Source organism: Myotis davidii, unplaced genomic scaffold (genome assembly GCF_000327345.1).
Source record: "Myotis davidii unplaced genomic scaffold, ASM32734v1 scaffold395, whole genome shotgun sequence".
NCBI lineage: Eukaryota > Metazoa > Chordata > Mammalia > Chiroptera > Vespertilionidae > Myotis > Myotis davidii.
The window spans coordinates 1,501,776-1,515,130 of record NW_006287904.1 but is presented as its reverse complement, the minus strand read 5'-3'; the positions used below and the strand labels follow the sequence as shown (position 1 = coordinate 1,515,130).

The 13,355-nt window shown below is 43.4% G+C and overlaps 1 protein-coding gene across 1 annotated transcript in view; it reads left to right on the top strand.

Moving 5' to 3' along the window:
- The window catches only part of OSBPL10 (oxysterol binding protein like 10), a 138,078-nt gene that overhangs the window by 1,851 nt on the left and 122,872 nt on the right, over window positions 1–13,355 (top strand). Inside the window, exon 2 of the mRNA XM_015561258.1 lies at window positions 1,390–1,469. Coding sequence (XP_015416744.1) covers window positions 1,390–1,469 — 80 coding nt within the window. The remainder of the gene's footprint in view (window positions 1–1,389; window positions 1,470–13,355) is intronic.

Genomic DNA, 13,355 nt, shown 5'->3' with positions numbered 1-13,355 from the left:
GGGGGAGACTTCATGTCACTTTCCCCTGCCTGTGGTTTATAAAATGACGCAAATCCACATCAAAGAGAAAAATCCAAGTGTTGACAATTGAGCTATATCACTTTGCCTTTGAGTTATTATTCTCTGGATTATTCAACCTCAGTTTGTTTTTTTTAAAGGGTAGTTTTAATAGCAAGTATAGAAGTTTAATCTACATGAAATTATTGCGAAGGCTAAGTTAACTTTTTACCCTTGGCAGTTCCAGAAAAGACAGGGTAAATTTCTGCATGTTTATGGCTGGTTCTTGGCCCATCCCACAGGGATCTGGGTATCTGTTCTCATTTCACACCTCACCTGCACAGAGAGTTGAATCTTGTTGTCATTACATGCATAGCTGTTGGGAATGTTCTCGGTGCTGAGCCTTTGGAATTGCCACAAACTGGCAATTCTTCACCTTTCCTAAGGAACAAAGGCTCTGGATTTGCAAAATCCTTTGTCTTTGGAAGTTTGGTCCACCTGGTCTTACTCTGGTCTACACCTCTAGGTTTCTTCACCTGCAAGTTCAAGCTGAAGTTGGGTTTTATTGACAAACGATACTTAGGCCCATTTTTGTAAACAATTATCGTTTCTAGGGGAATATTGTTTTCTGCATAGTCAAGATTTGTGCAATTAATATGTTAAAATATTTATGTGGTTAATTGTTCACTTAAATTAAAGATTTAAATTTTATTAGAACCTGTCATGCATCCATAATATTTTAAAGAAACCATTTTATGTGCTTGAGAGAAGGGGGTGCCGATGGAAGGTTATGACGATGCAGTTGACTTGCATTTTAATGTCTCTTTGGGGGAAATTTGAGAATCTCCAAGGCAGCATTTGGTATCTTGTTCTGTCCGATCCTAATAAGAATCCTTGAGAACACATATTAAAATGGTAATTCAACTGAATGCTTATTTTGTAAATGCTAATACTGCCACAGTGCAGCTCTGGTAGATAACAAAAAGGCCCCGAGAGAAGCTGTACTTTGATCCTCATATCAGCCACATGTGGCTGAGGCATTGAAAAAATAATCTTGTTTCTCCTTCCTTGCTGCCTTTTTAAAGGAGCGGAAATGAGTTTTCCAGAGCAGGTTAAAGAAGTGGCACAATTGTTCTTATAATGGATATTTCAGAAATACATTTTTAATGCAGTTGAAGAGGGAATTTTCGGTTGAAGTGTAGCGTAAATTTGATTTCTGGCATTAAGGACAGGCTAGTTGAGAATATTGAGATCTGAATTTGCTGTTCCCTCTACCCCCCAACTCCTTCGCCTGCCGCCCCACCCCACCCCACCCACCTCCTTAGGTGGGTGTAGAAATAGGTTGGATGTGTTTTGGAACAGTCTCTCTGAGCATTTCTTTCTCTCTTTTAGCTGCTGATGCAAAAGAGAGACAGCTCTGGGTGACTCAGCTGCGCGCTTGTGCCAAATACCACATGGAAACGAATTCTAAGGTAAGGAGCCCCAGGAAGCAAGGAGGCCTTCCAGTGACTTGGGTTGGCTACTCTCCAGCCCAAGCATCTGTTTCTTGGGGGAAGCTGTTTTTCTTTTTCTTTCTTTTTTTTTTTTTTAAAGTGACCCACCATAGTGGAATTCATACTTGTCCTGCTGCATTTACATTTAAAGCCAAGAGCAGAGCCGTAGGATTTGCTTGTAGGTGGAGTGAAGAGGCATGCTGGCTCTTTATTGGAACTGCTCCTGCAAAGACACTTGTGTTGCTTTCTATGTTGTCAATCTAGGCAGCGGTTAATTGGTCTGTTGAGAAGCTTGCGTGGATGATCTCATTGTGTGGAGGCAGAGTAGTCAGATTTTATTGTCCATGAAGACTCGTTGTTGTCCCGGAGCCTTAAATAAAACCTGGGCTCCCAAATTGATTAATTTCTCAGCCAGGAGCTTCTGCATTCTAAGTGCATAAAAACGTTCTCGGGTGATTTGGCATCCAGGTATGAGTTATTTTCTCCTCGGGATTCGGTATAAGATCTGGGACCCGATGTGAGGGAGATAGGTTGGCATTTTCATGGATTACTTAGGATTTCCAATCCTTAAAATATAGGAAATCATTGCAAAATGAATTTATTCAGGCCAACAAATACTGATTTTAATGTTCAAAGGATCCCTTTTATATCATTAGTTCCAATGCAGTTACTCTACCTAATTGCAGTCTTTTCCCATGTTCCATGCATCAGCTGGAAAGAGCCACACTTGAAATTTCTGATGATTTACTATAATCTGCCTGTGTCTTGCTCAGGGCCCTGGGAAATGTCTTGCTTAGCTTAGAACTCCCTGTTCTGCCTCCATAAATACAACCTGCAATGATTCCCTTACAGGATTTTGCTCATTTATTTTTTTTCTTTCTAGAGACACCTTCTTTTCCTTGTCTTGCTTATTACAGTTGCCCTTTTTGACTTGCCCTGAAGAGAATCTGGGTCATTGTAGAGCCTTTTCCCCTCTGGCCTCTCTTATTTTCCAGGAATTATAGTAGGAGTTTTGGACATTTCATTAGTATATTATCAATATGTAGGCAGGGCGGTTACAATTTTTTATATGTATCTTTTTACTTTTTATAGAACAGAAGGGGATAAAATAAGAAATGCATCTCCATTATTGCCATGTATGATCACTAGGGATAATTGCTCTTAATTGATGTATGTCATTCTAGTAAACTAAGGCATGTGTTAGTGTGTATGTATACATATATCCGTATCCATATCTACACCTATTTTTAGACAAATGGGATAATATTATGCATGTTGTTCCCCCTCTCCCTACTTAATATATTTTGGAGATTCCCTATTAGACATATGGATCTGTTATACTCACTTTTTATTGGTTTCAGAGAGGAAGGGAGAGGGAGAAAGAGAGAGAAACATAATTGATCAGAGAGAATCACTGATTGGCTGCCTCTTGCACAGCCCCCGCTGGGGATGGAGCCTGCAACCCAGGCATGTGCCCTGACCAGGAATCAATCCTGATCTCTTGACTCATAGATTGATGCTGAACCACTGAGCCACCCTGGCCAGGCTACACTCATTTTGGATGTCAGTGCTTTATTTTACTGATAAACATTTAGGGTTTTATTTTGTTGTTGTTTATACATAATCCTGTATAATAAAAGGTCAGCGACCATAACAGCATAACGACCAGAACAACCTATCAACCAGTCGCTATGAGGTGCACTGACCACCCCTCAACCCTCCCCTCAGCCCGCAGGCTCCGATCGCTGGATGGCCCATGGGGAACCACGGGGAACCGGGTTGGGTGTCGGTGGTGGAGCAGGACTGGGGAGTGGCAAACGGGCGGAAGATGGCCCTGATAGCAGGGTAGGCCTAGCGACCCTACCCACGCACAATTTTGTGCGCTGGGCCTCTAGTGCTATAATAAACATCTTTGTGCACATATCTTTTTGTATCTCTAAGTGTGTGTGTGTGTGTGTGTGTGTGTGTGTGTGTATGTATTTATACCAGTGGAATTGTTGGGTCATAAAATATGTCTTCTAAATTTTCAGACATTGCTAACTTGTCTGCTTAAAAAGTTGCTCTGATCTGCACTCGCATCAATTTTGTGTCTCCCCCAACTACTGTAGCTCTTACTAACATTTACTTTTTGATAGTGTCCCAGGTAAAAAATAGATGCCCCGTTATTTTCATTTTCACTTCTAAATCTTGACTGGGGCCGAGTATGTTTTCATGTTTATCGGCCACCTGTATTTCTTTTATGTGAACTGCCAGTTTGTATTTTTCACCCATTTTTTTTCTATTGAGTTTATATTTTTCTTCTTGATTTGCAGTAGCTGTATGTGTATTAAGGATACTTGTCCATTGACTCTCATGTGGACTGTAGATATTTTCTCCTAGTAGCTCATTTGTATTTCTACTTTCAATAAATATTTTTGCTATGCAGAATATTTAATTTTTTTCTGGTCAAACATTTTTATTTTTGGCTTTTGGTCTCATGTGTAGAAAGGGGCTTCTCTGCTCAAAATTATGAAAACGCCCCTTCAGTGTTTACTTTCAGTGAATTTATAGTTTAATTATCACATTAAATCATTGATTCGTCTGGAATTTATTTTGAGTGTCAGAATCCAGGTAGGGGACAACCAACTTCAGTGTATTGGTGTTTTGTGGCACACACCACATCCATCCTAATGGTAGTCAGAAATAAGGGAATTTAAAGAAATAGGAGGAGGATTTGACTGTTCCCTGGAGGAGAATTTGATTTCCTGATACATTTCTCTGGGTAGTTTCAAGAATACGGTTAATCTATTAATAATAGAACCAAAATAATAATTTAATTGTTAGGTCCTATAGGATTCCTTCTTTGACAAATGGAGGCAAGGTTGCTGTCACCAGTCATTTATAGCATAGCTGCTGTGATCAATTAGGGAATAATACTTTCAAAATTCTCAGCAGACCTTGTTATTCATCTCAGAGAGGCATTCTGAAGTTCAAGGCTGCTATTCTTGCTCTTAATACATATTCTTACTTAATACATAGTCTTACTTTCTTAATCCCCAAATTAAAGCTCAGATTAAAAATCTTAATTCCTAAATTAATTTCCAGATTAAAAAAATTACTGGCCTTTGAAATCTAAAAGGCTGGCTATCTAGTCCAGCCCCCGTTGGTTTACACACGAGGAAGCTCTAACCAGGAGGGTAAGGAGCTAAGACTTGTCCTTGGGTCTCCTGGTTTCCTGCCCTGACCTCACTAAGGTCAGTGAGGACGGCCGCCTTCATCCCTCCATGGGTAATGGGATCCCTTTAGGACAGTTTTTGCTCCTGGATAGACAGAAACTACAAAACAGCAGAGAATTGCCTTTTTTCAACGTCACATAGGTTCATCTCGGGGCTCTGGTGTTATTTGAGGCGTAGCTGTGAGGGTGTGAGGCGGGTGTGCTAGGAAGAGTAGAACACTGACTTTCTCTGAAAACACAAACAACAAGAAAACAGAACATCCTATTTTTAGTGCAGTATTCAAATGGAAGCAGTGCAGAGCGATGCATTGGTTGGGAAAGTGTTAAGAGAACTGTAAGGAACCCTCCTTATGGGAATTTACTTGTGTATGACTTTGAAAGTATCAAAAAAGCAGGGGTGGGTTTCTTGTTTTTATCAAGTAGATGGTGCAAGTCCTCGGATAGGAAACAGCAGTGTTCCGGGAACTGCAGTAAGCACCGAGGATGGGAAACCATCTGTCCTGTTGACAGAGGTAATGATAATTAATACCTTATATGTGAGGGGCTCATGATTGAATTATTCTTCATAGCGGTGAGGTTGGTCATATTATCTCCATTTTTACAAATTAGAAAACTGAGCCACTTGAACTTTAAGTGATGGACTCAAAGTCACACAGCCAGTAGTGAGTGGACTGGAACAAAAGCCCAACTTGTTAAACATGCCTCCTCCCCCTCATCTCCCATCCTAGTTTCTTGGCAGGAGCTAGTTGGAAGGTTTATGATGGTACTGCTCCTCCATGAACTCCATATTTAATAACTTTGAGGGCACAGCTCTATAATAGGGTACCTGTAACCTAATCAAGGGAACTCTTCTCCAATCTTTTAAGTAGCTTCTGATTCCAGAATTTTCTTTAGTGAATTTGCTTGAAAGTAAATTTACCTAATTGGTTTTTTGCACTAATTTTTGTGTGATATAAGCTTCAAGCATCTTCCAATTGAGTTCATTCATGTTTTAATTCACGACACTCCGGTTTAGAAGAAATACTGTCTCGTGCAAAGTGAAAAGACCTATATTGACATCCCCGCTCTGTCAATTATGTGTTAAACAGACCTGCTCAGTTCCTCTTTCTTCTTTTGCCTTTCTGTCCTCATCTTTGAAATGATGACTTCTCTCTCCTAAAAGTTGTCACAGGTCTTCTCGAGCAAGATAACTCGGGAGAAAGCCAGTTGCTGGCATGAAGCGCCTGGAGGAGTTAGGGACTCGGTGGCACATTCTCACTGAGACTGCTGCTTGGCAGTCCAGCCTCTCGGCCATCCTTGGAGCTTTGACCAACACCCTCAAGGAAAACAAGTCTGCTTTTTAACCCATTTGTGGTTATCTATCTGTTCTCAGATAGGCTCCATTATTTTCAAATGGCCACATCAGAGAACTCAGGGTCATTGAAAATCAACAGAAGTCATAATTTGGGGGGCAGATGGGGAGTCAGAGAAACTCACCAATACTGTTGTTTTCGAATTACTTTTGACCTGTGGGAAAAGTGGGATAACGAGGACAATGGTCAAGTGATTAAAAAGCATTTAAAGGACGTCAGACTTTGCAGATTTTAGTTTCATTGTCTTTCATCTGACCAATTAGAGAACTTTTAAAGATGAAGCTTGATAGAAACTTACTGCATTTTCACTATTCTTTTTTTCTCATCTAGATATGGAAGGTGGATTCACTTGTGGGAGTGACTCATAAGCTAAGTGGGAAGTTCACGATTCTGCTCTGATGTTAACTGGGCATTAGTACGGTGTCCCTGGGCCTTCAGCCCCAAAGGATAAATGTGTGACATGTGGTGATGATGATCACTTCCCCTTTAAGTAGAGACTTTCAGCCATTACGCAGTGGCCCAGGTGGGGGTGGGACAGAACTCAGGACTTCCCTTTTTGGCTCAGCTAGCTATCTGGCCCCTCCCATCCCCACCACAAATATACTCTTATTATGAATTCACTGGTGACAGCTTGTGAATATGTATGTGTTTTCCCGCCATAATGGAAATAGCATTACTTTTTAAGTTGTAAATATTATCTATTACTAAAGGCCCAGTGCACAAAATTCATGCACTGAAGGGGGGGGGTATCTCTCAGCCCAGCCTGAAACCTCTCCAATCTGGGACCCCTTGAGGGATGTCCGACTACCCATTTAGGACCTAAACTGGCAGTTGGATACAGGGATCGGGCCTAATCCGGCAGTCGGACATCCCTCTCACAATCTGGGACTGCTGGCTCCCAACTCCTTGCTTGCCTGCCTCCCTGCCTGCCCCTAACTGCTTTTACCTGCCAGCCTGATCACCCCTTAACCACTCCCCTGCCAGCCTGATTGACACCTAACTACTGCTGGCCCGGTCGCCCCCAACTGCCCTCCCCTGGAGGCCTGGTCGCCCCCAACTGCCCTACCCTGCTGGCCATCTTGTGGCTGTGGCTGCCACCATCTTTGAGGGCGTGGCAGTAATTAGCATATTCCCTCCTTATTGGCTGTGGGCGCCACCATGTTTGCAATGGTATGAGGGTCAATTAGCATATTCCCTCTTTATTAGATCAGATTTTTAAAAATTCTGAGTGTTACCTATGCACAATATAAAACACTCAGAGGATAGGAAAGTATAAAGAAGGGAAAACCTCACCCCAAACTCCAGCCTCAGACCTAATCTCTGATGATACCATTGGGGTGTACATCCTTCCAGACACGTAGCTGTGTGGATACATAGAAAAAGATCACATGACTCCATTCGGAGGTCCAGACCTTCCAGTCTTTTTTTCTGTATGTGCGTATGCACAGAAATCACACATGCTTGTTTTCATGAGTAGCTCACCACTCCATGAGGATGGACATAAGACCAAGCTTTGGCACAGGTCTATTCTATATATTTGGGTGTGCTTTCTTTTTTGGGCGGGGAAGGGATAGTTTTTTGTATCTTAAAATTAGTGTGTATGCCTGTTTCTTAGAACATTTCTGGGATCACCTTTATGTTTTGTCTTCCAGCCCCTTTCTCATCCCTTATTCCTTGTCCTGCCCTTGTTTACAACCAGATGGGAAGTTGAGGAACCAAAGGGACATGTTTACTGGTGACTTTCCCTTCTCATAATATGGGAAATGTAGCCTTTTTCCCCATCGAAGGGGAAATTAAGGAAATATAGGTATTTGCAGCATTTGAAGTAGTTTATAACATTCACTGTACTTGAAATCCTTTTTCTGGGTTCTTGGGCCCTGGGCCTGACTCTATCCTTGCATTTCCTACTTTGGGCTCCAATGATCGGTTCCCTGTCTGACTCCTGCATTTGACTGTGTGCTCTCTGAGAGCAAACACTTAATCCCATTCACTTAGGAAGACAGGAGGGAGGTCCCAGGGACCTGTTGGTGTAAAGAGTTTGAAGACACTGTGGCTAGATCACACCGGTGTGTGGTTAGGGCTCCATGTCAGCTAATTCTAAATTAAAATCTAAATTTCAGGGTACATTCTTATGCAGATTTGGTCATGGAAAAATATGATTGCCTAATATAGGACTTTAAATTCATTATAAGTCTTAGGAGGTCTTGAATGAGCAGCGAGAGCTGCTGAGTTTCAGGGAGTGTATGCATAAATATTCATGCCTGAAGCTGCCCACATCACTGGTATTTATCTTTTTCCCCCAGTCCCCTAGAATGGCATACTAATTCATGTGAGATGCCAGGGTATTAGAGCACTGTCTGCTCCCTGTAGCCTTGGGGAAGCTAATGCCCAGAATGGACCTTCCCATTTAAAAAAAATATATTTTTATTGATTTCAGAAAAAAAGGGAGAGGGAGAGAGAGATAGAAACATTGATTGGCTACCTCCTGCATGCTCTCTACTGGGGATTGAGCCCACAACCTGGGCATGTGGCCAGACAGGGAATGGAACTGTGACCTCCTTGTTCATAGGTTGATGCTCAACCACACTGGCCAGGCAGACCTGCCCATCTATAATAGTAAAAGCATAATATGCTAATTAGACTGGACAGCTGAACGACCTTCCGGATGTCCTTCTGGACGAAGCTGGAGCTGCGAGGGCCAAGGCCCTCGCATGAATTTCATGCATTGGGCCTCTAGTGTTTATATAACTTTCCTGTGGCAGCTGACACTAGTGATGTAGGTAGTTCCTGACTCACTTCCCCTGCTTTTGCCACAATATTGTTAACCTAGCGATGTGGGGTCCAAGCAGAACATTGTGGGCATTGCACAGTGAAAAAGGAGGCTGGAGAGTGATGGGCTGGCCTGCGTTAGCTCTGGCCCAGAGTGTGTGCTCTCTGGGTGCTGTCTGTCCCCAGGGCTGTGTGCTGGGCTGAGGGCACAGAAATGGGTGGGTCCAGAGGCCCAACTGGTGACCCCGCCCCTGGTAGCTGGGTCGCCAGGTGCAGACAGCCCTGTTTGGGGACATTCCAGACTTTCTGTATTTGGAGAGGCCTGGGGAAGGTGTGAACTACTTCTGGGGAATTAGAAAGCAGGAGGTGGTGGGAGGGGGTGGTGGTGGCGGATATAAGGGGTGGGGAATTTTGTGTGTGAAATCCACAGCCAAGCGTGAAGAGTGAGGAGATTTGAAGCTACTGTTTCATTGTCTCCCCACTTCCCCCTCCATCTCCTTCCTCCCCTGATAGTGAAAGTCTATAACTTCCCTGACTCTGCCGCCCTGGGGTCTAGCTGGGGTATGAGCCAGAGGGCCTGGGAGAGGTGCTTTGATATCTTGGTGCGGATGTATTACAACAGGAAGCACCTGCTTATTGAGCCGAATCCAGCGACATCAGTAGAACCTGAAACCACTTGGTTATGAGGGACTTCAGATGCCATCTAGTCCAGTGTCTTGTCCCCACTGCATCTCACTGTTTACACAGAAATGCATACCAGAATGCTTACTGTGCTAATAATGAAGGAACATGGTTGCTTCTCCTCAAAACAATACCCAATTTTAATCGCCTAGGGAGGGCACTGCCAGTAACTCATTGACTGGATGCTGAGAACTTTGGTGGCAATCTGACAAATGATACGGAATACCTCTCTCGTATGATTAAACAGAGTTGAAGCCTTTCAGAACAATTGGGAAGAACTCAGAAGTAATAGGTTGATTTAAAAGTGGGAAGGCATTCCAAACTCCCTTTGTTCCACTTGTCTAGAGACAGTAGATGTAAGTAATAGGACAAGAGGTCGGTTCTAACACTGTGTGGTCCAATATGCAGGCCTCTAGCCACAAGAGAGGTACTTTAGGTTTACATGAACTGAAATGGACATTTAAAATTCAGTTCCTCCATCTCACTTAGCCACAGTTCAAGTGCTCAGTAGCCACATTTGGCTGGTGGCTGCAGAAATGGACAGCTCAGCTGTAGAACATTGCCATCAGAAGAGAAAGTTCTCTTGGGCAGTGCTGACAAAGCTGCAGGGACTGCTTTATGGTTTCTGAGGAGGAGTTTACCAGTGTCTAGCTTTATCTCCTCTGGTGCTATGGACAGGTCCCCTCCCCTTTAAATTTAAAACGGCTGGCTGATGCTCCCCGACCTTTCTGTCCTTCCGCTCCTTCCCTACCTTCCTATCAGGAGTTCTGGTTCATCTATGGCCTTGACATTAAATATCTTGATCACTCTCACTTCTCCAATTGCCTCATCTGTGCAACAGGGGCGTTGACCTTACTTGTCTGAAGGCAGGAACTCAGATTCTGCTACATGCTCACCCCACTGCAGCTGTTTGCCAAGGAAACATCTGGTTTGAGCTTTTGTGAAGAGCAGAGGAGCAAGGGAAGGTTGCTGATGGTGGGACTCCCTGGCTCCAACAACCTTTCATAGCACCCCCACTTCCTAAGACGAAGTCCAAGACTTGACCTTGGCATTGAGTGCCCGTCACATGTTAGGTCCAGTTTGTCCTCCTCTACCTTCATGCACTCAGTGTTCTAGGTGAGCAGTTCCCTAGGCACACTGTGTACTTTCACACTACCATGCTGTTCCCTCTGCTAGGAATGCCTTTCCCTCTCTGTTCTTCATGTCACAGATAGTCATGCGGCCTTCAAGGCTCATATACATCTTTGATGCCTTCCTGACCTGCCCGGTCAGAGTGGATCTTCTCTCTTTTGTTTTCCCATCTATACCAGGGCTCCCTGTATTACAGCGCTTCTCCTGGGGGCGGGTGGTGGTGGTATGCAGGCCTCAGTCCGCTTTGTTGACTGTGCCCTTAGCACCCAGGACTGCAGGGAAACCATGGTTGTGTCTTCCGTACCTGCCGCTGCCACGGCAAGTGGCAGACATAAACTACGTAATGCATTTTAATCACTCAGTAAATGTCAACCCTGCTTCCTCCTTCCTCACTCCTTATCAACAACAGTAGTGGTGTCAGCTTTGGGTTCCTTAAAAACTATATCCAAACTATCACTTTGTTTTCCTGAGGTTGAATTGTGGGTTGTGGTGAAGAGCACGTCTGCTGTGCTCTTACTGTGCAGCCAGGTACTGAGTCAGTTCCTATAGGGGTGTTGGGCCAACAGAGTTGCCCTGCCAAGTTTGGCCTCACGAGGTGACCTCCCTGGGAAATGGCCAGTATTGGACTGCCCAAGGCTGTGTGCGCGGCTTGCAAAGTGGAGTATTTCTGGTAAATAACTGAGTCTCTAAAATAATCATTTACCTACTTAAATAATCAAACATTAAAATTGGCCCAGCTGCTATGGCTCAATGGTTGAACGTAGACCCAGGAACCAAGAGGTCACTGGTTCAATTCCTAGTCAGGACACGTGCCCATGTTGAGGGCTTAATCCCCAGTAAGGGGCATGCAAGGAGGCAAGTGATCGATGATGTTTCTTTCTCATCGATGTTTCTATTTCTCTATCCCTTTCCCTTCCTCTGTCTCTAAAAATCAATTAAAAATAATGTAAAAAATTGATGAAAAGTGTAAGAAAAAGAAGGATGGGCAAGCTATACCATAGTGGAACCAACTAACCAACCTGTTAAGACAAACAAAAAACAGAGCAAGTCAACACATACACATGCATACATTCATACATACCAGCACATACATGTCTTTGGAAGGACACAAGGGGCTGGTAATAGCAGTTTGCCCTGGGAGGGAAGGGGGACCTGGGGACTTAAGTGTTGAAAGAAAGTAGCAATTAATTGTAGCCTTTGGTACTATTTGAAATTTCACATCGTGCATTGTTTGAATAATTATATATGTAATTTTATACACACACACAACATATCTGTATTAAACTAGTTATTCAAATGGTTAAATTTTAAATTTGTAAATATAAAGAAGTGGAGTTGAGGTTGCTTGGCTGTGTCTCTGCTCCCTTAGGCCCCTGTTGAGTTTGGTCCTTGATCTGCAGGCGGAAGCTGTTCACCCACCAGGCAGTCACTGATTAATCTGCTCCTCATTATAGTCTTCACATGAAAGTCTTAAAACCAAACGTCCTTGAAGATACTCGATAATTCCAGATTCCTGCCAATTCAGATGAGGCTTCTATTGTTACTCAGAATTGATTTTAGTTGATGTGGTTTGAAGTGTGTAAAGTTTAATGCTCTTTGGAGGAAGTGCTCCCCCCCCCCCTTTTGTGTGAATGAAACAGCGTTTGATGATGCTCGTTGTGTGGCCTCATCCATAGCAGAAGCCTTCGGTGCTGGGGTAGCTGGCTGGTGGCCGAGTTATTGCCCATTGGGTCCTGTATCTTCTTAGCAGAACTTCTCTGTCTGCGACCACAGTGACAGTGAGTGACTCTGGACGTAGCAGGGAGGGGTTACTGCTGCCCACCTGAAAGCACCTGTAGAAAATCCTGTGTCTCAAAAAATTCAATGTGTACATCTCACTGCTCCCTCTACCTCATACTATACCAGCCTGATTTCTCATTTTAGGAAGGTTTTATTTTCTTTCCCCAAATTGTTGGGTGAAAAGCAGGATGAGTCACATCTCTCACTGAGAACCTGAGGACATAATGTGCCCCAGGCTGAAAGCAGAGCATCTTGTGGGGACTCAATGTTGTCTATGTAGCGAGTCTTAGGGGGAAACAGAAAACGATGGTTTTAAGCTTGATTAGTTCCAAGAAGGTAAAGTTGGACAAGCTCATCTGAGGGTTTCCTCTCCCCTCGGCTCTGTCTTCCTGCTGTCTGCTGTTAGGCATCTCTCCTTTCATGTTACAGGAAGCTTGGTGCCATGTTTCCTCTAGGATTTTTCACAGATAATTACCTTTTGGGCACTTAAAATTAAGTGGGAACCATCCTCCTAAACACACCATCAAATTAAGTAAAACACAATTTAAGAACAGCTCTTATTAAAACAATAAAATCTGGGGACTTTTTATTATCTTAATAAAGTGTAACCATTTTTTAAAAAATTTAATTTTTAAATATATTTTTATTGATTTCAGAGAGGAAGGAAGAGGGAGAGAGAAATGGAAACATCAATGATGAGAGAGAATCATTGATCGGCTGCCTCCTGCACACCCCGAACCAGGGATCAAGCCTGCAACCCGGGCATGTGCCCTGACTGGGAATCCAGCTGTGACCTTCTGGCTCATAGGTCTATGCTTACCCACTGAGCAACACCAGCCATGCTAAAGTGCAACAATTTTATGTAACTTCTCAAGCATAATTTTTATGTTAGGCTGCTAGGTATTTGTGCTCCCTAGGATGATGATCTTAGGCAAATAA